The sequence below is a fragment of the Heteronotia binoei genome, chromosome 12, assembly GCF_032191835.1.
Source record: "Heteronotia binoei isolate CCM8104 ecotype False Entrance Well chromosome 12, APGP_CSIRO_Hbin_v1, whole genome shotgun sequence".
NCBI classification, from domain to species: Eukaryota; Metazoa; Chordata; class Lepidosauria; order Squamata; family Gekkonidae; genus Heteronotia; species Heteronotia binoei.
This window is the reverse complement of record NC_083234.1, coordinates 70430231-70455153: the sequence shown is the minus strand read 5'-3', so window position 1 is coordinate 70455153 and position 24923 is coordinate 70430231. Positions and strand designations below refer to the sequence as shown.

Here is a 24923-nt window from a genome sequence, read left to right as displayed (position 1 = left end):
TGTCTCTTGAAATCACTTCTTTAAGCCAAGCCGGCCAGTGGCTTGGTGAGTGCATTTAAGGTTGAAGTTGCTTTCTTTCCACCTCTCTCCCATCCCCCCTCGTCCCATCTATTTGTGTGCCTTCCTTGGAGAACACATTTCTCTCTTTAAACCGCTTCTCCAAGCCAAGCTAACCAGCAGCTTGGAGAATGTGTTTAAAGTTGCTTTCTTCCCATCTCTCCTTCCCCATCTATTTTCCTTCCTTCCTCTCTCAAACATCTGATGTTCATGTCTTGTGAGTCTCAAACATCTGACATTTAGTCTACGCGGCTCTTATATGATGCAAGTTTGGCCACCCCAGGCTTATACCAATATAAGGATAATTATTTTATATGGCCCTGACCTATTTCATAAGACCTCAGAAGCTAGGCTGGGTCAATCCTGGTTAGTATTTGGATGGGAGACCACCAAGGAAGTTCAGGGTCACTATGCAAAGGCAGGCAATGGCAAACCACCTCTGAACGTCTCTTGCCTTGAAAGTGCTACAGGGAGTCACCATAAATTGGCTGTAAATGGATGCTACTTTCCACCCCCATTTGAGTTTTCTCTGTAAGAAAACTCCTTGGGGTTGCAACTTTGATAGGCCTATTCATCTCATTTTAATGTGCCATAAGAACATAAGAGAAGCCATGTTGGATCAGGCCAATGGCCCATCCAGTCTAACACACTGTGTCACACAGTGGCAACCCCCCCCCCCAAGTGCCATCAGGAGGTTCACAAGTGGGGCTAGAAGCCCTTCCACTTTGCCTCCCCCTCCCCCAATACCAAGAATACAGAGCATCAGTACCCCAGACAGAGAGTTCCAATAATATGCTGCGGCTAATAGCCACTGATGGACCTCTGCTTCATATTTTTATCCAATCCCTTCTTGAAGCTGTCTATGCTTGTAGCTGCCACCACCTCCTGTGGCAGTGAATTCCATGTGTTAATCACCCTTTGGGTGAAGAAGTACTTCCTTTTATCCGTTCTAACCCGACTGCTCAGCGATTTCATTGAGTGCCCACGAGTTCTTGTATTGTGAGAAAGGGAGAAAAGTACTTCTTTCTCTACCTTCTCTATCCCGTGCATAATCTTGTAAGCCTCTATCATGTAAGCCTCTACACCTGAGCAAGAATATGAGTCCGTTCTAACCCGACTGCTCAGCAATTTCATTGAATGCCCACGAATTCTTGTATTGTGGGAAAGGCAGAAAAGTACTTCTTTCTCCTCTTTCTCCAGCCCATGCATAATCTTGTAAACCTCTATCATGTCACCCCGCAGTGGACGTTTCTCCAGGCTAAAGAGCCCCAAGAGTTTTAACCTTTCTTCATAGGGAAAGTGTTCCAAACCTTTAATCATTAAATGTGTTTTAATTGTTAATCATTTTAATCATTAAAGTGTTCCAAACCCTTAATCCTTTCATCATTAAAGCCATGCATCCCTTTGCTTTATATTTACCTGTCCCTTTAACGGTGCCCTCCTGTTTCTCACCTGAAGGTTGACAGAAGCTGAATCCAGCGGAAGATGTCGGCGTGGTCACGGCCGCGCTTCCGAACACAGACCCTCCCTGGCTGAAGCTGGAAGCTTGCCCAAAAGCTGGTGTGCTGCTTTGGCCGAAGAGCCCCCCGCCCGCAGTGGCGGAGGGCTGCCCGAAAGAGAAGGAGCTGGTGGTGTTGGCGCTGGACGGCACGCCAAAAACGTGCCCGCTGGGGGAAGCCGAGGCGGCGGATGAAGCGGCCTGGCCGAAAGCGGGAGTCGCCCCGAAGGCCGCCTGGCCGAAAGTGAAGCCGCTCGATGTGTTTGCCGGCTGCCCGAAGGCCGGCGCTTGTCCGAAGACGGGCTGGTTGAAGCCTCCGGGGCTGGCTGCAGCAAAAGCAGACGTGTTAAACCCGGTGCCTGCTCCCTGGGTGGTGGCGGCGGATGTTGGCAGTGGGACAGGTTGGCCGAATGGAGAAGATGCCGTAGTCGCCGCAGAGAGCTGGCCGAACGCAGGGGCGGTGGTGGGGGCAGCCCCGGCATCTGTTGCGGGCTGGCTGAACGCTGAGCCGGAAGAACTGGAAACCGGGGGCTGTACGAACACGGACGAGCTCGAGGTGACTGTGAATGCCAGGGAGCTGGTGGTTGGGGCCTGGAGAGAGACGCTCAGGTTCGAGGAAGAGGGTGGCGGGCTGGTTGCCTCTGCTGGAGGCGAGGCTATGCTTGCTGGAGCTGAGGTCGCCAAAACCTGCTGGTCCAAAGCGGAGACTGGCGGAGGCACCTCTGCCTTCACGTCACCGGAGGTGGGGACAGGAACTGTGTCTTTGGCAGGTGCGGCTGGAGCGGAGCTGAGGCTGATGGTGTCTTCCTCTCCCGGAGAAGGCGGCTCTTGAGACGGTGGCTCCTGAGGAACCTCTGGGGTCTGTCCCTGTGTCTGTGCCGGCACAAGCAGGCCTGCATTGTTTGGAGATGGCTTTTCAGGGGCTGGGATGGTTTTGGCGTCTGCCTCTCCATTCCCAGGCGGTGCAGAAGCGACAGCGGTCGCTGCTGAACTCAAGAGGCTTCCAAACGAGAGGGCTGACGACGCTGGAGGGAGCGCTGAGGATGTGGACGATGCCGCCGGGGCACCGGCTTGTTGGATGCCGAATGTGAAAGCTGGCTTGCTGCCGCCTGACGCCGCCCCCACGCTGAAGACGCCGGGAGCCCCCGTCGTGCCGACCAATTGGACGTTGCCGAAGACGGTGCCTGAGCTGAGCGCTGAAGAGGACAAACTGGCGGGGGTGACCGTAGTCACGGCAGCCTCTGGCGGTTTGCCAGCTTGCAGAGAGCTTCCCAGAGCAAACCCGGAAGGTGCGGTGGTTGCCTTAGGCGGCTGTCCGCTTGCTGCAGTGCCGCCGGGAGGCCTGGCGGGGGCGGCCTTGATGTTCTCGTCGGCCTGGCCCACTCTCAGGCCAGAGAAGCTCCCGAGAGTCTCTCCGGCTGCAGCAGCTTGGAATACGGGCTCTCCGGGTTTCAGTGGAAGGCTCTCCACTTTGGTAGAGGCTGCGGAGGGAGCGGAAGCTGCAGCTGGGACCGCTTGGCCGTTAGCCGGGCTGGGATCTCCGGAGCCGCTGCTGGTCAAGGCGGCTCCCAAAAGGTTAGATGGTTTTGTGGACCCCAAAGTAAATGGGGTTTCAGGCACAGTTCCGAATTTAGCATTCCCGCCCAGGGAAAATGCGTCGGGATGGCTTGATTCTTTCACAGAGGTGGCCACGGCTATTGAGGCGCAAAAAAAAAAGAGGCAAATAGCTAACATTAGCAGGCAACGCTAAGCGTACAGGATCAGAACTGGAGGTGTGAGGGGCAAAAGCTGCTCTCACACAGAACCCCCAGAGCCAACCACAAAATATCAGGGATCAAAGGTTTTACAACAAAGCAGTAGACAAGTGCACCTTTAAGAGCAACTAAGTTTCATTCAAAATGTAAGCTTTCGTATGCTCTTAAGATGCGAAAGCTTACATTCTGAATGAAACTTAGTTGGTCTTAAAGGTGCAATTTGTCTACTGCCTTGTTCTGTTGCTTCAGACCAACACGGCTGCCTGCTGGGATCGATCTACTAAGGTTATACCTAAGTCTAATAGTACGCCAGAGTCGAAAATGACTGGTGCTTGCACAGGGGACTACCTGTACCTTTTTAATAGTACCTCTTCCAAGATTTCAGCCAGAGGTTCTGTTTAACAATAGGCAGCCAATCAGGAGCCCCGCTGGGCAAAAGCCCCACCTAGCCCTGCCCACTTCCTGAAAGCAGTTGGTGGAGGCCAGAAAAGGTGCTAGCTGGCATCATGGCAACCACAGGTGTCACGTTAGCAGGCCTCAGGGGTCCAGGCCCCACCAATCAACCCCCTGTGTAACCTTTCTGGCCCCACCAGTCAGTCCCCCATTGCTTGCAGCCGCTCTGTTCAAGAGGCCTTAACCCTTTTCTCTCCCCCCGCCCCTTTGCCATCCAGCCTGATAAAAAATTCAGGGGATGATGAAAGCTTGTGCATCATTTTGTGATTATAAAAGGGATAATGCAGCGTTTGTCTTTTTAGAAGACAACAACGTTGGATTTATATTCTGCCTTCTATTCATAGTCTCAGAGCGGCTCGCAATCTCCTTTATCTTCCTCCCCCACAACAGACACCCTGTGAGGTGGGTGGGGCTGAGAGGATTCTCACAGCAGCTGCCCTTTCAAGGACAACCTCTGCCAGAGCCGTGGCTGACCCAAGGCCATTCCAGCAGGTGCGAGCAGAGGAGTGGGGAATCAAACCCGGTTCTCCCAGATAAGAGTCTGCGCACTTAACCACTACACCGAACTGGCTCTTAGGGGTGTTCACAGGGTATTTTGAGAGTCGACACTGAGAGCCTGGCCCGCCCCCTAAATGAAAAAAATCCTGCCTGTGGCCCCACCAAATTTAAAATCCTGACTACGGCCGTGCATGTTAGGAAGTGCCAGAGAAAGGGAGCACAAAACACCACTCGTGGAAGAGGCTACGTGATTCCCTGCTCAGGCCTTGCTTCCTCCCCATCAACCTCTGCCGTACACGACTCCCCTGAGTCCTATCGCTCCTGAATGATCCGCTCACTCATGGTGCCAAATTCTTGGTAGCTCACTGCGGCTCAGTGGCGAGCGCCTCCTTGGCATGTGGAAGGCCTTAGGCTTAGCGCTTTGGGAGCTGCCATTGGAAAAAAACCTTCCCCCCTGCCTGAGACCTTAGAGAAACTGTCGAGTTAGATGGGCTACCCATTTCTTTATTTTTGTTGATTTCTATTCCGCCCTTTCCCGCGAACGGGCTCGGGGCGGATAACGACAAAAAGTTAAAACAATTAAAAACTACAAACTAAAACCGTGAAATACGATAAAACACAGCATATATGTCACAGCGGCAGTTTCCGTTAGGCGCATTCTATAGATCAGGGGTGGCCAACGGTAGCTCTCCAGATGTTTTTTGCCTACAACTCCCATCAGCCCCAGCCATGCTGGCTGGGGCTGATGGGAGTTGTAGGCAAAAAACATCTGGAGAGCTACCGTTGGCCACCCCTGATTTATAGATCAGCACAGCAGTAGGTCCAGAGATGAATTGAGAGAACTTCTGCCCCGAACAGAACAACAGGCTGGATGAGGGAGGAGCGCCAGGTCCCCTTTTCAGCCGCTTACCCACAGGTCTTCTTACCTTGTGAAGAAGCCAAGCCAGGCGCTGCAGGGCTGGAGGAAACGGCGGCAAAGTTGAACCCAGGCCTAGGGGAGAAAAACATATCTGAGACGGAGGGGAGGGACCGTGGCTCAGTGGTAGAGCATCTGCTTTGGAAGCAGAAGGTCCCAGGTTCAATCCCCGGCACCTCCAAAAAAGGGTCCAGGCAAATAGATGTGAAAAACCTCAGCTTGAGACCCTGGAGAGCCGCTGCCAGTCTGAGAAGACAATACTGACTTTGATGGACCGAGGGTCCGATTCAGTATAAGGCAGCTTCATATGTTCATAAATGATTTGAGACAGCCTGACGTTTCCCCACACAGACCCCAAAATCCCAGCGGAAAGATCGATCTATCCATCCATCTCCTGCTTGGCAACTTTAAAGCAGGGCCTGTGTTTTGAAATGAGCATGGGCGTAAGCACCGGCTTTGCCCTTTGACCCTCTCTGGCCTTTCTGCCACAGCACAACAAAACCTGCCTACCTTAGGAACCATCTCTCCCCATATGTGCCCCAGAGAGTACTGAGATCAGGTGCACAAAATTGGCTGACAATCCCTGGGCCGAAGGAGGCCAAACTGAAGAGTACGCGTGGAAGGGCCTTTTTGAATGCAACTCCAGACGGGTGGAACCAACTACCGGATGAAGTGCGGGCCCTGCGGAGTCTTGATCAATTCCGTAGGGCCTGCAAGACTACCCTTTTCCAAATGGCCTTCACTTAAGGTGGATTTAGTCGACTATATCCGGCCATCGTAAACTACTGAGGAGAACATCTAGAATATAGCACTGCAAATGTTAGTTTTAATTGAAATTTGATGGTTTTAATTAAAATGGTTTCAATTAGCAAATTATATATATCGTATTGAGATAATATTTTTATATTGTATATTGTAAATTGTAATTTTCATATGTTGTGAGCCGCCCTGAGCCTGCTTTGGCGGGGAGGGTGGGATATAAATAAAATATATTGTTATTATATTAAAAAGAATCTTTAACTCCATGGTGAACAGAAATACTGGTCCTGACAGAGGTTTTCTCTTTTCATGCGTCCCGCCTGCTCCAGCACAGGCCAAAGGGGCTCCCCGCAAAGTAGCATCCGACTCTTTTCGGCGCCAGGTTTCTGGAAGACAATTTTTCCACAGACTGGGGGGGGAAGGGTGGTTTTGGGATGATACAATTGTGCACTTTAGTTCTATTAGTTTGGGGCAGTGGTTAAGTGCGTGGACCCTTATCTGGGAGAACCGGGTTTGATACCCCACTCTTCCACTTGCACCTGCTGGAATGGCCTTGGGTCAGCCAGAGCTCTCGCAGAGTTGTCCTTGAAAAGGACAGCTTCTGTGAGAGCTCTCTCAAGAAGATATTTGATTTATATTCCGCCCTCCACTCCAAAGAGTCTCAGAGCGGCTCACAATCTCCTTTACCTTCCTCCCCCACAACAGACACCCTGTGAGGTGGGTGGGGCTGAGAGGGCTCTCACAGCAGCTGCCCTTTCAAGGACAAGCTCTGTGATTCCGGCAGGTGCAAGTGGAAGAGTGGGGAATCAAAGCCGGTTCTCCCAGATAAGAGTCCGCGCGCTTAACCACTACACCAAACAGGCTGTCTGTTGTGTGGGAGGAAGGCAAAGGAGATTGTGAGCGGCTCTGAGACTCTGAAATTCGGAGGGCAGGATATAAATCCAATGTCTTCTTCTTACTATTATTATTACTACATTGTAATATATAATGAAATAATTATATAACTCACGGCCCTGTTGCTAACAGGCTACGGACCGGTACTGCTCCATGGACTGGGGGTTGGGGACTTCTGCTTTAGAGAGACTGAAATGCATAATTATTTGTATGTGATCAGGGTTATGCTGGAAGCCAGGTGGGAACACCCTGAGGACCAGGCTAAATCTCAGGTCAGTTTGTGTATGTCTCATATACAGGGCTTTTTTTTGGTAGCAGGAACTCCTTTGCATATTAGGCCACAAATCCCCTGATGTAGCTAATCCTCCTGAAGCTTACAGTAGGCCCTGTACACCCCTGATGTAAGTCAATCCTCCTGAAGCTTACAGTAGGCCCTGTACTAAGTGTCTTGTAGCTCTTGGAGGATTGGCTACATCAGGGGTGTGTGGCCTAAGATGCAAAGGAGTTCCTGCTACCAAAAAACAAAAGCCCTGCTCATATATATGCGTGTACACAATGAACTATTATTGTGCTGGCGAAACAACTGCTCCCTCATGCTGTTTTCTTAATTATGAGACAGTCTGTTGATCTCCCAGCCTGAAGAGTAACTTATCACAACTGAAAGAGCACGAGCCCAGTAGCATCGCAAAGACTAACAAAATTTGTGGCCGGGTGGGAGCTTTCCTGAGTCACCACTCACTTTTTCAAATACCACTCTGAAGAAGGGAGCAGTGACTCATGAAACCCTCTAGATGCGTAAGTTGCAAGAACCGGTGAATCCCCTGGTCCTGGTGGACAACTTAGGATGCCAAGATTCATAGCCTGGCTTCTTCTAAAAAACGACAGTCTTAGCAGGCCCGATTAGAATGTGCTGGACGTGCCCGCTCTCCCGCCCCCCGCCGTTATGACACATGCTCTTGTGTGTGTGATTGCTTACATAACGGAGGCTTCCAGATGGCACGGAGATGATTTAGTCACCTCTGTGAGTAGCTTATGGGCATCCCTCCCCCTCCCTTTGAGCCACAATCTGCCCATCGGGCTCCAGCAGGCTTTTCCAAGCTTTGGCGCTCCAAGACTGGTCTGGATGCCCATGTTCGCAGCTCTCTTCTGGGCACGTTTCACCAGGCGCGGGTATCAAAGTGAGAGTCGCATGAAAGAAGATATTGGATTTATATCCCCGCCCTATACTCTTAATCTTAGAGCGGTCACAATCGCCTTTACCTTCTCCCCCCACCAACAACAGACACCCTGTGAGGTAGGTGGAGCTGAGAGAGCTCTTACAGTAGCTGCCCTTTCAAGGACAACTCCTGTGAAAGCTATGGCTGATTCAAGGCCATTCCAGCAGGTGCAAGTGGAGGAGTGGGGAATCAAACTCGGTTCCCCCAGATAAGAGTCCTTGCACCTAAGAAGAAGACTGAAGATTTATACCCCGCCCTTCTCTCTAAATCAGAGTCTCAGATCAGCTCACAATCTCCTTTACCTTCCTCCCCCACAACAGACACCCTGTGAGGTGGGTGGGGCTGAGAGAGCTCTCACAGCAGCTGCCCTTTCAAGGACAACCTCTGCCAGAGCTATGGCTGACCCAAGGCCATTCCAGCAGGTACAAGTGGAGGAGTGGGGAATCAAACCCGGTTCTCCCAGATAAGAGTCTCCCCTTTCAAGGACAACCTCTGCCAGAGCTATGGCTGACCCAAGGCCATTCCAGCAGCTGCAAGTGTAAGAGGGGAATCAAACCCGGTTCTCCCAGATAAGAGTCTGTGCACTTAACCACTACACCAAACTGGCTTTGTATTAAAGCGTTATGTATCAGCGGCTAGGGAGAGCGGCCACCCTAAGACTGCAGAACACCAAGGCAACGTCAGGCGTTTCAGTTCCTAACAAGCAAAGCCTGGGTAGTTTCCCCCATGTTTTTAACTTCGATGGGACTGACAGGTTATTGAGCACGGCATTGAAAAATGTGCGGTTATTGTGCCAGCGGAATGTCCCTGGGAATGTGCGTGTGTGTGTGTGGGGGGAGAGATGCAGAGCTTGTCGGATGTGCAAAAACTTGATCGACAGGGATCAATTCTCCCCAGTGACGAGGATGGAGGGCGAGTGGGACTCTGTGCTGTGTCTAAAGAAGTGAGCAGTAGCTCAGGAAAGCTCATACAGGTTTTGCTAGCCTTTAAGGTGCTCTTGCTCTTTTCTGTTCTTCCCCTTTGCTACTGACTCATCAATCCTCTCCACTCACTCTGGTGTGGGCTTCTCTCTCTCTCTTCTAGTGGTGATCTCAGCCACTGAAAGCTGGAAAGGAAAGGAAAACTCCCCTGTGCAAGCACCAGTCGTTGCCGACTCTGGGGTGACGTTGCTTTCACGTTTTCACGGTAGACTTTTTAATGCGGTGGTTTGCCATTGCCTTCCCCAGTCTTTTACGCTTCTCCCCTAGCAAGCTGGGGACTCATTTGACCAACCTCTGAAGGAAGGCTGAGTCGGCCTCGGGCCAGCTACCTGAATCCAGCTTCTGCTGGAATCGAACTCAGGTCGTGAGCAGAGAGTTCAGACCACAGTACTGCAGTACTGCAGCTTTACCACTCTGCGCCACGGGGCCCTATACTGAAAGCCGAGCCCAGCCTAAATTCACATGGCCTCCCCCGTTCATCTGCACAGCCCCTCCTCATTTAGAGCAGGGAATGCATGACAGGAAGGCTGTTTGGTGCAGGGATTCAGGGGTGCAACATCTGCCATGCTCAGAGAAGCACTGTCCACTGCCTATACAGTGAGCAGATGTTAACCCTGCTGCGGTCTGAGAACTTTAGTGGCCCCGTTGTCCAGAGGAGCTGTCACGGAGAGCAGGCATATGCATGACTAGAGGCAGTGCACATAAGTACTAGCTAGTGGAACTGCAAGTGAGTGACAGCTAATAGAACTCACTCTGATTAGTGAACTGCTTCTAAATGTCAAAAAAGGGTGGCAGTTAGACAGTTGGGGAAAGGAGTTACAGAGATGAAGGCATTGGACAGTGACTGGAAAAGAGAGTGGCGGTCTTTGTGATACTCTCTAGTGTGGGTCAAGGGACACAAAGCAGAGTGTGATTCAGAGCTCGTGTGTGGTGGCTTTGAACCATGGAAACTCTGGTGGGAGTTAAGTACAGTTTCTGTTATGCGTAAAACCCAGAATCACATCTGCCACTGCAGGTCTTGCTTACCAGTCATGCTTGCATGAGGCAGAGCAGCCTGGGAATTAAGATCACAGGGAGAGGCCTAGCTCCCTATCCCGCCAATCAAAGCAGCTTGTTTGATGGGCGCACAAGAAAGGGTCTTTTCAGTGGCAGCCCCACGATTTTGGAAGAATAATCCCTGGCACCTGCATTTTCAGTCTTTAGGACACAGCTGAAGACAAGTTTTATTTAGGACTGTGTTTGATTAAATGAGTGCTAAACGGTGATTTAAATTTTTGATTTAAAAGTGGATTAGCTAGATTCAGGGAGGATAAGTCTATCAGTGGCGACTAGCCATGATGACTGAGGGGAACCTCCACATTCACAAGGCACGAATCCCCTGAATCCCAGAGCCAGGAGGCAACATCAGGGGAAGGCCTCGGCCTCTACTCCCTGTGGTTGGTCATTCAAAGGAACTGGTTGGCTAATGTGTGAGACAGGATGCTGGACTAGATGGACCCCTGGTCTGACCCAGCAGGCTCTTCTTCTGTTTTATGAATTGTTACATACTCTATTTTAAGCATTTTTATTTATATATTGTAAATTGCTCTGAGCACCCATAAGGAAGAAAGACGGCTAATAACTGTTTTAATTAATTACATAAATCTGGATTTTATATGCATAGAGTGTACTGAAATAGCATATGTTCCCTTGAACTTAAGAACATGAGAGAAGCCATGTTGGATCAGGCCAATGGCCTATCCAGTCTACACAGTGGGCAAAAAACCCAGGTGCCATTAAGAAGTCCATCAGTGGGGCCAGAAGTCCTCACACTGTTGCCCCTCCCAAGCACCAAGAATATAGAGCATCGCTTGCCCCAGACAGATAGTTCCAACAATACACTGTGGCTAATAGCCACTAATGGACCTCTGCTCCATACGCTTATCCAATCCCCTCTTGAATGCTTGTACTCACCACCACCTTCTGTGGCAGTGAATTCCACGTGTTACTCACCCTTTGGGTGAAGAAGTACTTCCTTTTAGCCGTTCTAACCTGACTGCTCAGCAATTTCATTGAGTGCCCACAAGTTCTTGTATTGTGAGAAAGGGAGAAAACTACTTCTTTCTCTACCTTCTCTATTCCATGAAAGACTGCTAATTGCCCCAAGCAATTTGATGGAAAACAGTACAGAAGTACATGAGACGTGGACTCTTCTGCAGTGGCCCCAGGGGTCCAGAACTCACTTCCAAGCCTTGTCCCTCCTTCCAATGAAAAGTGGTGATTTTACAGAGGGCTTTTGGTCTCTGACTTCCGCAGCTGCCAACAACCTATCTGTCTCATCTGCTTATTTTGCTGAGCAGCTGCTGGATAATGGTTCGTTTTAATCTGCTGGCAGAGGCACAAGTTAACTCTTTTGTACTAGGACAGCTACCGTTCCAGGACAAAAGAACTCCTGCCGAGTAAGAGTGCATATTTTGGTCTTGCAACAAACTCCCAGGATGCAGAAACCAGTGTACTGGGTCCAAAATGCACGCTGGCCATTCTCACACAGTGTTGCTTGTGCTAGTTTGGGAAGGGAATCTCAGTGGGTCGAGGAAGGATAAGCTGAAAGAGACACTGAAGCATCTGGGTAGGGAAGGACTCAGTCAGTCACTGACGTCACCGTGTGCTGTTACACCACGCAGAAGTGGGTCGCGGACCAATGTCAAAGGCTAATGAAGATTAACTGCAGAAAATGGTTTTTTGTAAGCTCAAGAGCAGGACGGGGCGAGAGCACGCAGGCCATACAAACCCTGAGGAGTGAAATGCAAACGCCTTGTTGAACTGGGAAGCAGCTGGCGGGGCTGGAGCTGCAGCAGAGGAAGTGGCCGTTGCAGCAGTCTTCGTTGTCCCTTGGGCTGAAAAGACAGTGACAGTTACAGAGAGAGTGCTTGCACATGTGAACACGCACGCACATAGAGTACATATACAATATAAAGGTACTCTCCATTTGACCCACGGTTTTTCCCAGTACAAGTCTTCTGAGCTACCTTCCAAATCAGCTTAGCATAGCTGTTTCATTTCACCAGCTATAGACTTATGACAATAAGAGTCGATAGAAGCCTGCACGCATTAACAGAAGCAGCCACAGGAGCCTAGAGCAGTGTTTCCCATTTGCAGGGTCTTGACCTGGTACTGGGCCACAGAAGCCTCACTACTGGGTCACAAGAAAAACCAAAGCTAGCCCTGCCCCCAGCAAAGCATGACCTCTGCTCTGCTTCCTTCCTTCCCCCATCTCTCTATTGTGCAGAGAAAAGGTAGCCTTGAAGACTGACACGGGCTGCAAAGTCTGAGCTCCATTTGGCTTCCTTCCTTCCCCTGGCTCTGTGTTGTGCAGAGAAAAGGTAGCCTTGAAGACTGACACAGGCTGCAAAGTCTGAGCTCTGTTTGGCTTCCTTCCTCTGTCTCTGTGTTGTGCAGAGAGGAACTGGGCTGCTTCCCCTTCCTTCTCCCCCCCTCCCAGTGTTTGAGAGAAAAGCTGGCATCCACTGGCACTTTAGGGCTTCTTCTGCTGCTTGGCCACTCTGTGGCTCTTTCCACTCTGTCGATTCTTCAGAGGAACTCCCAAAGAGGGCTTTCTGTCCCACGGGCCACTTTGCAGATGCTTAAAAAGGTGCTTCCACTTGGCCCAACTTGGTGGTGGGCCCATTTGGCTGCGCTTGTAACTTACAGGCTGCTTCCCCTCTGTGATTTTTATTGGGGTGCTTGTTTTTAACAGTGCTTTTTGCATTATCTCCATTGTGAGCCTATTTTGGAAGAAACACAAAGAGCCGGCTGGAAGGCAAAGGCTGAAATGTTTGAAATAATGACTTTTTAAAATTCATTGACTTTGTAAAAGATATCAAGCTCTGTCATGAAGCAGGCCTAGGAGGCAGCATAAGCCAGCACTAGAATCCAAGAAGCTGAGCGGCTCTCCAGCAGAACACGGGCTTGGAGCCTGCCGTGGCACGAGGGTGGGGAATTTTCTGACTCCCTTCTCCCCTGGCAGCCCCAAAATGATGCTCCCAGCAGGATGGGAGAATCACAGGGTCTCCTGTGTGCATGTTTTTTGGGGGGGAGTGTTTAAAGAAAAAAATCAGCAAAAACTGCCCCTGTCCCAGCGCACACAGAAATCCCAGGCAGCACAAAGGCTGATGTCCCTTTCCCGCTCTGGAGACATGGAAGAGAGTGCACTGGCTCTGTATGTAGCAGCACCAGTGCCTGGGACTAACTTTGAAGAAGAAGAAGATGATACTGTATTTATATCCCGCCTTAGACTCCAGGGGTGGCTAACGGTAGCTCTCCAGATGTGCCTACAACTTCCATCAGCCCCAGCCATTGGCCATGCTGGCTGGGGCTGATGGGAGTTGTAGGCAAAAAACATCTGGAGAGCTACCCTTGGCCACCCCTGCTATACTCTGAATCTCAGAGCAATCACAATCACCTTTACCTTCCCCCCCTCCACCACAACAGACACCCTGTGAGGTAGGTGGGGCTGAGAGAGCTCTGACAGCAGCTGCCCTTTCAAGGACAACCTCTGCCAAAGCTATGGCTGACCCAAGGCCATTTCAGCAGCTGTGAGTGGAGGAGTGGGGAATCAAACCTGGTTCTTCATTCCAGCAGGTGCAAGTGGAGGAGTGGGGAATCAAACCGGGTTCTCCCAGATAAAAGTCCACGCGCTTAAGCACTACACCAAAAGGGCAAGGTGATGTGGACAACCCCCCCCCACACACACATTTCTGAGCTTGAAGGTGGGGAGGGAGGAAAAGGGGCTGTGTGCCACCTGCTTTGGTGCGGATGCTTGGGACAACCATGAAGTTTTGGCCACTCCGAGCATAAATTTCGGCTGCTACATCAGCCCAAATCTCTCTCCTCTGTATTAAAAAGCCCGGACTGTTGAAACCTTGCCCCTTGGAACAGATGGCAGAAGTGCATCCTTGCTGAGGCCAGCTGTGCCTGATGAACTGCCGGAGCTGCCTGGAGAAATGTGTCGGTGGGGTAATGCTGAACCACGATGCCCTTGCTCCTCCCTATAAAACAGGGGTCCCCAGTCCCCGGGTTGCAGACTGGTACCGGTGCATTGCCTGTTAGCGACCAGGCCGCAGAGTGAGGCAGAGACCTTCACCTACTCTTAATTTAAAGACCCCCATGGGTGGGGCAGGGATGGGTGTAGGAGTGGGGGCAGCAAAAACCCCAGCACCCCCCTCCACTGGTCCGTGGAAAAATTGTCTTCCACAAAACCGGTTCCTGCTGCCAAAAAGGTCGGGGGCCACTGCTATAAACACCACTTATGTGAAGACCAGCCTCATCCTCACGCTTCTCAGAAGTGGTGACTCACGAGGGCTCGGCTACCGCTGCTCCTCCACAGATGGAGCGGTTCCTAAGGGAAGGCTGCCACCCTAGATGCAACCACTGCCCTGGAAGCTGGGGCTCCCTCCGCCCCGGACAGACAGCATTCAAGGCTCCCAGTTCCTGCCTTGGCTGTTCCCTTCAAAAGGAACACCAAACCAAGGACTGGGGGGGGGGGGCACATCTGCATAATCGCATGAGCACTGAAGGAAGGAGCAGGTCTCCATTTGAAATTTTTTTGGAGAGCCAACGTATGACATCTTTTGCAGTCCGTTAAGTCGGGAGTTGGAGACTTTAACCGGATTTGCACACCTGCCTACTTGTAAAAATTTTTTGCGTATGATTAGAATTTTGTATATTCTCACAAAACGTTATTTGAACAATTCTGCACATTCTTCAATCATTCTTTTCTAAAAATAATTACTTTTGGGTAATAATTTGAGCTGTGCCCTTTCTCGCTATTGGCTGTTCCCTCAGCCGTGATCGAGAAGGCGAGTTGGCTGCCCTCCCCCCCAGCCTTTCAGTCCACTTTGGGGAGGGACGATGGCTCAGTGGTAGAGCATCTGCTTAGTAAGCAGACGGTCCCAGATTCAACCCCCGGCATCTCCAATTAAAAAGTGTCCAGGAAAAAACTAGTCTTCCTACTATGGATGAATGGTTTGCGAAAGTCAGGGAGCTTATAAGGCAAGATAAATTGTCCACACAGCTTTTAATCATGGAAACACCGAACTATAAGAATAACTTTATTGAAAAATGGTTTCCTTATCTTGAATATGTGAACTAAATTGCCTCTGCAGAAGAAATATTGCCTCCAGAATTGCTGAACTTTACTGTTCTGTAATTGATTGATCTATGCTTGTTCTTTTTTGTAAAACCAAACTTTGATATAACTTTTGTACAAGCTTTAAGTTCTCGTTTGTAACATTTTTTTTTGTTACAATAAAATTGAAATTAAAAAAGAAAGAGAAAAAAAGTGTCCAGGCAAGTAGGCGTGAAAAACCTCAGCTTGAGACCCTGGAGAGCCGCTGCCAGTCTTAGACAATACTGGCTTTGAGGGACTGAGAGGGGTCTGATTCAGTAGAAGGCAGCTTCATATGTTCATATATGCTGATGAGCCAACCCCTGCTCCTCCTGAGAGCTGTCCCAGTCAGATACTGTGACTGCACCGGTTCTTTAAGGACATGGCTGGAGATGCCATGGCAGAAAAGCAGCCAGGGCACACTCGTGGCTCTCCAAGCTTCTCTCGGCATGACACCGACAAGCTCTTGTCCTCAGAACCAGCAAGCAGGGTTGTGTGTGTGCGCGCACGCGCTTGCCCTGGCAGTCATGGTGGGCCTCAGATGTACTTGAGCGAGCTCCGCACTTCACAGAGCCAGTGGCAAGGGCTAATTTCTGCGGACCTCTGTACATTCCACACGGCAACAACAATCATGCAGCATTCAGACCCTCTGGGCAGGATGACAGTGATTCTCACTCACTTACAAACGCACAGACCCCAGGGGCAGGGGTGGAATTCTAGCAGGAGCTCCTTTGCATATTAGGCCATACCCCTGATGTAGCTAATCTTGCAAGAGCTCACAAGGCTCTTTTTTGTAAGCTCTTGGAGGATTGGCTACATCAGGGGTGTGTGGCCTGATATGCAAAGGAGCTCCTGCTAGAATTCCACCCCTGCTCAGGGGTCTTGTTTCTCTTCAAAAGAGCAAGCAGTAACAATTCCTGGCCTCCCCACCAAATCCTCACATCACATCGCTGAGGAAGCCGGCAATTTTGATGTCTCTTGTATGTTGTTTGTGAACTAAAAAGAAAAGGTTTTCCTCACAAATGTCTACGGTCTACTTTTAATTCTCTTTCCCTGCCTTTGTTTCTTACTCTTCTTTCTAGACACAGGAGTGGACACTACTGTTTAGCTGTGATTTCTGTTTCCTTTATTCGCCTTATTCCTACTGCATGCTCCCTGTTTCCCTCCCACCCTTTCCCCCTCTTCTTCATTCCTTCTTTCTCTCCTTCCCTCCCTTTCTCCTCATCAAACCTCATACTTTGTGTAGCTCTATATGGAGTGAATTTGTTTTTATTTTTACATACTTCAGGTTCTCCTATTAAGTTATTGAACATTTTCCTTATCTCACTCAATGCACAGCAGCCAAGAAGGTCAGAGCGCCTGCTCCGGCTGCAACACCACTGAGGATGCTCTCCGCAGCTGAGAACGAAACGTCTGGAAGGAAAACTTTCTCCAGTAGAACATGGCACTTGAGCCCGAAAGATTCTACAAACCCTAATTTTCATAATCGTTTTACAGTATGCAAAGTACTATAGTTTGGTATGTACGATCTCTTTCCATTCGTTTCGTACCGCTGCTCGACACGTTACTTGCGTTTTGAATATCTACTTACTCGTTTACTGATTTCACTTTTCTTTCTGCATATCTCTGAGGTTTCTCAAGACATTTTTCGAAACGTCAAAAGAAAAGAAAAAAAAGAAAAGGCTTCAGCTGCAGCGGCAGAAAAGAGCAAGAGCCCGGTAGCACCGCAAAGACTAATAAAATTTGTGGCAGGGGATGAGCTTTCGTGAGTCACTGGGCTCACTTCTGAGCAGTGACTCACCAAAGCTCTTAACCTGCCATGGTTTTGTTTTCAGTCTGTCAGGTGCTCCTGGACTCCTGTCTGCAGCAGAAGAAAAGAGCAAGAGCGACCCACCTTGGTCTTTCAGCTGCTGACAGATACAGTGCAGTCCTAAGGAAAATGACTCCACTTTAAGCCCATTCATTTCAATGGGCTTGCGCTGCAGTGACGCTCCGTAAGGACTGCGCGGTTAGTTACCCAAAGGAAAAGGAAAAGAAAGGTCCCCTGTGCAAGCACCAGTCGCTTCCGACTCTGGAGTGATGTTGCTTTCACAATGTTTTCAAGGCAGACTTTTTATGGGATGGTTTGCCATCGCCTTCCCCAGTCATCTACACTTTCCCCCCAGCAAGCTGGGGACTCATTTGACCGACCTCGGAAGGATGGAAGGCTGAGTTAACCTTGGGCTGGCTACCTGAATCCAGCTTCCGCTGGAATTGAACTCAGGTCATGAGCAGAGAGTTCAGACCGCAGTACTGCTGCTTTACCACTCTGCGCCACAGGGCCGCTTAGTTACCCAAAGCAGGGCCATAAATCTGGATTTGTCCTGCAAGAGAGAGAAGCTGGCAGTCACAAGCTCCCAGAAGATATTTTTTAGTGCATGCAAAAGCCACTCAAGAGATTGCTGACAAACATCTCTCTTGAAATCATCACCATAACAACAAAGTATTCGCAAAAGACAGAAAATGACTGACAGGCCTAAATCGGACCGTTCCATCTCGCTCAAGAAAGCGGTGGCTGGTTTTTATTTTAATTTCCCCCCTTGCTGCCCAAATGCCAGGAGACTTGGCTTTGTCTCTTGTGTGCTGCACACCGCAACAGAGCTTGCTTCTGAAGGATCTGTGCAGCTGCAGCAGCAAGGAAGAAACTGGGATATGCTGAACCAGCAGAGTTCCATAGCAGGAGGCTTGGGAAAAGGCACTGGTCACAGAGTATGGGACATGGCCCTTCACGTGCAAAGCCTCTCCCAAGAATCACACCTATTAGGTGTTTTAAACAACTTTCTAGTCCCTGTGATCATATAAGGCAGGGGTGCTGAACTCATTTGTTATGAGGGCAGGATCTGACATAAATGAGACCTTGTCGGGCCAGGCCGGGTCCATGTGTGTACCTATTTAAGATTGGGTAGCAGAGATATAAACTTTTTAAAGGACACAAAAACAATTAAACATTTTTGTAAAAAAACTTAATACAACAATCTTAAAACCTTAGCGCTTGCTGGTCTTAAAGGTGTTTTCTTTGTATTTATCCGATGGGATCCAGGGAACTGGGCAAAGGAAGCTCTGGCTCTTTCCCTCCCTCCTCAGGGGACCAGGAGGGGGAGGAGCCTCAACCAATAGAGAAAACAGAGGTTTTGCTCTGTAGCTCCTGTGCGATTGAGCAAGCCTTGCAAAGCAAGCTGAGATGCAGAAGGAAGCAAGAGAGGGGGAGAAGGAAGCAGACGAGAACCAGTCGCTCGGGGGCCTGATTTGGCCCCCGGGCTATATGTTTTGACACCCCGGATATAAGGCATCTAAAACTGCATTGACACAACCTGGAAGGGATTCCAGTATTTATCTAAAAATGCACAATCTCCCTTTCAAACGTGCACCCAAAAGAAGTTCTGTAAATGGCGTTTCTTAACTCAGTCAGTCCTCCACCAAGTTCCTGGACTTTCTATGCTTAGAGGCTCATTCTTTCTGGAAGCCACAATCCCCCCCGCACCCCGTTCATATGGCTATGCTTGCCGTATGTACAGCTACAAGTTCAACGTGACCCGATGCAGTTCGAATTCGTTTGCGGAATACTGAAGACTCCTGTGACTCTGGAGTATTCAGTTCCTGCTTCACAGCAGCCTCAAAGCTTTTTACGAGTGAGAGTTAGAGGGTTCCCAGGAGACTGCATCTGACAGGTGCCTTCATCAGATGCGAACATGAAAGCTCAGAAATCAGACAGGAAAGTACAGACGGACATGGAATGGGGCCAGCAATCTGATGCTGATACTTCCATTCCAAAGGGTACCGTTCCATAGACCAATAAAGGAAAAGTCCAGCGGGTACTTTGAAGGCTAGCGACATCTCGGTATGAGCTTTTGAAGTCACAGCTCAAGTGGATGCACAAAAAGCTCTTTTTGAAATCAGTGTTGTTCATCTGTTGTGGTACTGGACTTTTGCTTTATTTTGCTACAGCGGACTAACACAGCTGTCACACCAGACCATGCACGTAGGCAGGCAGTGGCAAATCACCTTTGAATGTCTCTTGCCTTGAAAACTCTGGGGGTCACTGTAAGTTGGTTGCGATTCAGCAGCACTTTCTGCCACCCTACAAGGAGAATCCCTTCTCCTCTTTCCAAATACACGTCCACCACAGATGCTTCTAGTGGAAGGAAGGAACAGGGGCCATCCTGACATCAGACCAAACCACTGTTTGTGCTAACTGCAATTTAAGCTTCCAAAGCATGAGAACAAGCAGCTCGTGTTTAAGACTCAATGGTGTTTTCACTTCCTGTGCTTTCAGACCTCTACTTTGTAAGTTTTTTCACTTCTCTACGGGCAGTGCTGCCTTGGGAGACATAGTCCAACTCGGAGACATAGGCTAACTCGGGTCACCATTCAGACATCACACCAAACCATGGTTTGTAAGATGCACTTCAGACCTCAGTTCCTGATTTCAGCATGCTGGTCAATCACAAGCTACTGCAAGTTCAGAAAGACATCGCGCAACCCCAGAAGCTTAGGTTTTCTTAATCATGGCCTGATATCTGAATTAGAGCCTCCTGACACACTCACCATGCATTGTGTACACAGGTGTTCTGCGTGTGCTGATTACCTGTGGAATTCTCTGAAATGATTGGCTGTTCAAATGTTTCTGCTCTCTCAACTTTTACCACGGGTTGTATTTTGGAATGCAGTTCCCGGGAACACTGCAGAAGGAGATTTCTTGGAAGTCACTTCCTGCTTCAAAACAAGAAGTAATGTTATGACACTTGGGATTTCAAAAATCTCAATGATTTTAGAGATTTCTGAAATTTCTGGCATGTCATGACATCACTTCCTGTTCGGAAACAGGATCTCAGGCATTCGCGTCACCTACTGCCTGGTCCTTTTTAACTGGAGATGCAGGGAACTGAAACAGGAAGTGACTTCCAGGTGCTCCCCTGCCCTATCCTCTTGCTGCTCCTCTGAGGGCAGGGGACAAGGAAGCACTGTCCTGTTTTCTCCTGTGAATCATGGCCCTTGCCTACTTCCTCTTCTAGTCTCACTCTTAAGTTTCCCTTTCGCCAACTCACATGCTCTCCTCTCTTCCCCTCTTTAAGGATGTCTGCACCATCTTAAAGACAGATGGTGGAAAGCAACTGACCTATGCTTTCACCCACTGGGTGAAAAATACATACTATAAAAGGATCCTACCCTTCACACACCACCCTGAGGGAGAAGCAGAGATCTGTGGACATTTTGAACACGGTTTGCAAAAAGTACATGTGGGAAAGCACTTCCCATTACAGGATGTAAAAATAAACCTTTTAGCCTAAACATGGAAAGTGGCTGTAAGCCTAGATGGGCATTAGAACTGATCTGTGCTGCTTTTTGAAGCCTTCATGTTCAACCTCTTATGTTCAATTGTGGGTGAGGACCAATGTTCCTTCTAAGCTGCAGAGTCTCGTGAGCAAAAATTCTACTTTGTGAGCTCCTGGCATTAAAGTGGTGAGCTCCTGTATAAATTAGTGTGCTCTGGGGTCCTCCTTCCTGAGCTAAGACAAAAATCTGTGAGCTGGAGGCTAAAAATCTGTGAGCTAGCTCACACTAACTCAGCTTAGAGGGGACACTGGTGAGGACCAAATAGAAGCAGCTTCATTCATTCAACATTTGCTTTCATCGCCCACACCACCGTTCCTGCATGCCCTGGTGAATACAAATTTTGGCTCCAGCCGGGCCTGTAGTGCAATTGATTATTTGATTGCTTCTGAAAAGACGGATTTGGAATTTTTTTTTTGTGGGTGTGTGCATACACACACACAGTCACTCTCTCTCTCTCTCTCACACACACACACACAGAGTGTTCAGGAAAGCTGAGGTTCAAATCATGGCACATAGCTACAAAGCTCACTGTTAGGGTCTGTGCTTTTGAGCCAGATCAGAGTAGTCCATGAAGACATGAAGATGCCTTACACTGAATCAGAGCCTTGATCCATCAAGGTCAGTCTTGTTTTATCTACTCAGACAGGCTGCAGTTCTCCAGGGTCTCAGGCATTCGTGTCACCTTTTATTTTTACATACTTCAGGGTCTCCTATTAAGTTATTGAACATTTTCCTAATCGTTTTACAGTATGCAAAGTTCTATAGTTTGGTATATACGATCTCTTTCCATTTGTTTCGTACCGCTGCCCGGTCCTTTTTACCTGGAGACGCTGGGAACTGAACTTGGGACCTTCTGCGTGCCAAGAAGCAGCTCTAACACCAACCCATGGCCTTTCTCTTGCAAAGCGCCTTGCACACAGGGGAAGCGGTATGCAAACAACAACGATAATTTTTTTTTAAATGATGGATTCCTGCCGCTTTCCTCTCTTGCTTTGTTATGAATGATGCCCCATAGCTGTGAACGGTTAATCCCATTTTTAAAAATCATGCTTCCACACGAAGGGAACTGACCTGAATTCTTTTTGCCTGACGTGGTCTGACTGGTGGACGTGCTGACGACGCCCGCTAAGGAAGCGGAGGTGGGCGGAGGCTGCATCGTAAGGGATCCTGCCAGAGGAACCTAAAAGCACGGAGGAAGCAAAGCCGTTTGGTCACAGAGGAAACAGGAGAAAGGGCTTTGAGGGCTCAGTGCTGATGGATAAAATAGATGATGTGGGAAAATTAAGTCTTTTTAATTAAAATTTTAAGTTGCAGCTATAATTTCCTCTTTCCTGACCTGTGAACTGAATGCAAATGTGTAATCTCTTAAAGCTGCATACATGGCCCTCTCAAAAAAAGCAAATTTTCTTTGTAAAGGAAGAACCATTGGGGCTCTGCATTGGATGCTGGCTCTTGCAACTGGTTGCAGCCAGTGGTATCATTAACAGAAAGAGCCAGCATCCAATGCCAGAAGCCACCAAAAGCTGTTGCTTGTTGTGGCCTTCTCTTCCACTCTTGTTCTTAATGACTCCAGTTGCTTAACACATTTTTGGGGATGGATTGTGGAAAGGTGTCCCCAGCAAACCATTAAGCACCCTGAGGGCTGGATGGAAAGTTCTGGAATGTGGAACCCCTCCCCCCAAATTTACCCACCTCTGCTCTAACCATTAAACTACACTGTGCCCTTAAGCAGCAACTAACCCACATCTCAAGGCATTGAGGGGGACACCGTTCTAGCTGGAGACACCTGCTGAAAACCATACTAACGCTAACCTGGAAGGCAAGACATAAAGAAACAAAAGTGCAAGACAGGCCTAATCAACCTATTCCTGCAGGCCCAAGTCTCACGGATCTGTGAGATGGATTCAGCACTTTTCTGCTATGATGAAAAGGGTGCAAGTGGAAAAAAGGATGTTGGATGCATTAACGACCTTCTGTGTTTTTGCTTTGTTTTAAGTTTAATCTTTCAGAACGGGATAGTTCCAGTTATCAGGGACAGGCAGGCCAGCCCAGATGCTGGAGGTAGTCTAGGGCCATCAGCGGCAGACCAGCTGCATTCCAAACGAAGAGATAAGAGTACAAGCGAGAGAGACACAACAAAGATAAATGACGGGTACCACGGTCAATGCCAATGGCAGATTAATGGCAGGGATCCCTGGAGCTTGCCTCGCTTTTGAGGGAAAAGTTTTCAGCCTGGGCCCGGCGGGTCTCTCACGCCAGAATGGCAGCCCCTCCGTTCTTTGAAGTAGGGTCTCCAATTGTTTTTAGCTTATGGGCCCCCTTTGGAATTCTGGCACAGGGTAGTGAACACAATCACCAAAATGGCTGCCACAGGAGGCGGGGCCAGCCACAAAATGACTGCTGCAGGAGGCAGAGGCAGAAAGGAAACCCGGTTGCAAGGAAGAAGAGAGGTAGCTAAAAAACCAGGAGAGGTGAGAGAATAAAACAAAGGCTGTGGTGGCAGCTGCCAGGGCTTCTAAGCTGGAGTATGAGTGTGTGAGACAATTACACCAATAGAAAGACCTTGTAAATGTGGCGTCCCACAGCTTCCATCATCTCTCTTTGGCTTCCTTTCATCTTCCAAGCCACCTTTTGACCCTTACCATGCCAATGTTTTGACATTCAGCTTGTTTTACAACCCTTTACCATTCCAATAACAACCTTATGAGGTCTAGCTAACGGTGGGGAACAAAAGAGTCTCAGGCTGACAGACCGCTGGGCGGGCTGGGGCCATGGACAACAGGCAACCAATTACATGCAATGCAAATGTATTGCCTGGGGTGAAATGCAAGCGTCCATATTGGGAATTGCAAACAGCCAGTCCTCTGGTACTGCCAGCTACGGAGCTCCAAGCTCCACCTCGTTCTCTCAGTCTCACCACTGAGGGAAACTGTTATGGTGCCCGCTTTTGCGCTGCCAGAGTGTTTGCGTGCCTACTTTATCCCAGCAAGGAAGAGGTGGAGATGAAACCCAAATCATAGAGTTGGAAGGGCCCCCCGGGTCGTCTTGTCCAACCCCCTGCACAATGCAGGAAATTTACAAACACCTCCCTCTAAATTCACAGGATCAGCATTGCTGTCAGATGGTCATCTAGTCTCTGTTTAAAAATCTCCAAGAAAGGAGGGAGGGAGGGAGGGAGGGAGGGAGGGAGGGAGGGAGGGAGGGAGGGAGGAAGGAAGGAAGGAAGGAAGGAAGGAAGGAAGGAAGGAAGGAAGGAAGGAAGGAAGGAAGGAAGGAAGGAAGGAAGGAAGGAAGGAAGGAAGGAAGGAAGGAAAGAAAGAAAGAAAGAAAGAAAGAAAGAAAGAAAGAAAGAAAGAAAGAAAGAAAGAAAGAAAGAAAGAAAGAAAGAAAGAAAGAAAGAGATAGATGTATTGGATTTATATCCCACTCGATACTCTGAATCTTAGAGCGGTCACAATCTCCTTTACTTCCTCCCCGCAACAGACACCCTGTGAGGTGGGTGGGGCTGAGAGAGCTCTCCCAGAAGCTGCCCTTTCAAGGACAACTCCTACGAGACCTACGGCCATTGATCCAAGGCCATTCCAGCAGCTGCAAGTGCAGGAAGTGGAGGAATGGGGAATCAAACCCGGTTCTCCCAGGTAAGAGTCCACACACTTGACCACTACACCAAATTGGCTCTCTAGGAGAGCCCACCACCTCCTGAGGAAGCCTGTTCCACCGAGGAACCGCTCTGTCAGGAAGTTCTTCCTAATGTTGAGCTGGAAGCTCTTCTGATTTAATTTCAACCCGCTGGTTTTGGTCCTACCTTCTGGGGCTACAGAAAACAATTCCACACCATCCTTTATATGGCACATCTTCAAGTACTTGAAGATGGTGATCATATCACCTCTGAAGCTCTGAGCTTAGTACAGGCAAATGGAATTATCCTATCCCTCCCTGAATTTGCTATTCCCCATCCTTGTTGGGACAGAAGCAGGCAGGGAAATACAGGAGGCAATGCAGTGCTATCCCTCGGCAACAAGACTGAGAGAATGGCACAAATCTTACGGCACTGCGGCTGGCAGTCAACGGACAAAATTTCCATGGTTTGCTTACAAAACCAGGGCATCAGCCACACAAACGTAAGCACCTGCATCCTGTGGGCTTCAACGGACAGGATTTAAGCACCTGCTTAACTCAGTTGTGGGGCTCAACAGGAAGTGAAAGTGCTTAAAGGCTGGATTGTGCCTCAGAGGTTGCTTTTCTGAAGAATGGGGCTAGGGGTGTGCACATTACGGCATATGAGCGTTTTAAAGCTCTTTGCACGCTGGAAGCTACTGTTAGAAAGAAGCAAACAAACAAATAAAAGGCTGGAGAACGATTCACAGCTCCTCTGAATG

General features: G+C 49.1%; 1 protein-coding gene and 1 non-coding gene across 2 annotated transcripts in view; one reads left to right on the top strand and one right to left on the bottom strand.

Annotated features, from left to right (window-relative positions):
• NUP214 (nucleoporin 214) overlaps nt 1-24923 on the bottom strand; it is a 120247-nt gene that overhangs the window by 25124 nt on the left and 70200 nt on the right. Inside the window, exons 26-30 of the mRNA XM_060250637.1 lie at nt 21616-21724; nt 11793-11902; nt 6218-6321; nt 5187-5251; nt 1510-3249 (exon numbers count right to left, since the gene is read on the bottom strand). Of these exons, the coding sequence (XP_060106620.1) occupies nt 1510-3249; nt 5187-5251; nt 6218-6321; nt 11793-11902; nt 21616-21724 (2128 nt within the window). The remainder of the gene's footprint in view (nt 1-1509; nt 3250-5186; nt 5252-6217; nt 6322-11792; nt 11903-21615; nt 21725-24923) is intronic.
• On the top strand, nt 5283-5357 carry TRNAP-UGG (transfer RNA proline (anticodon UGG)). Its single transcript has one exon. It is a non-coding gene; the product is annotated as a tRNA-Pro (tRNA).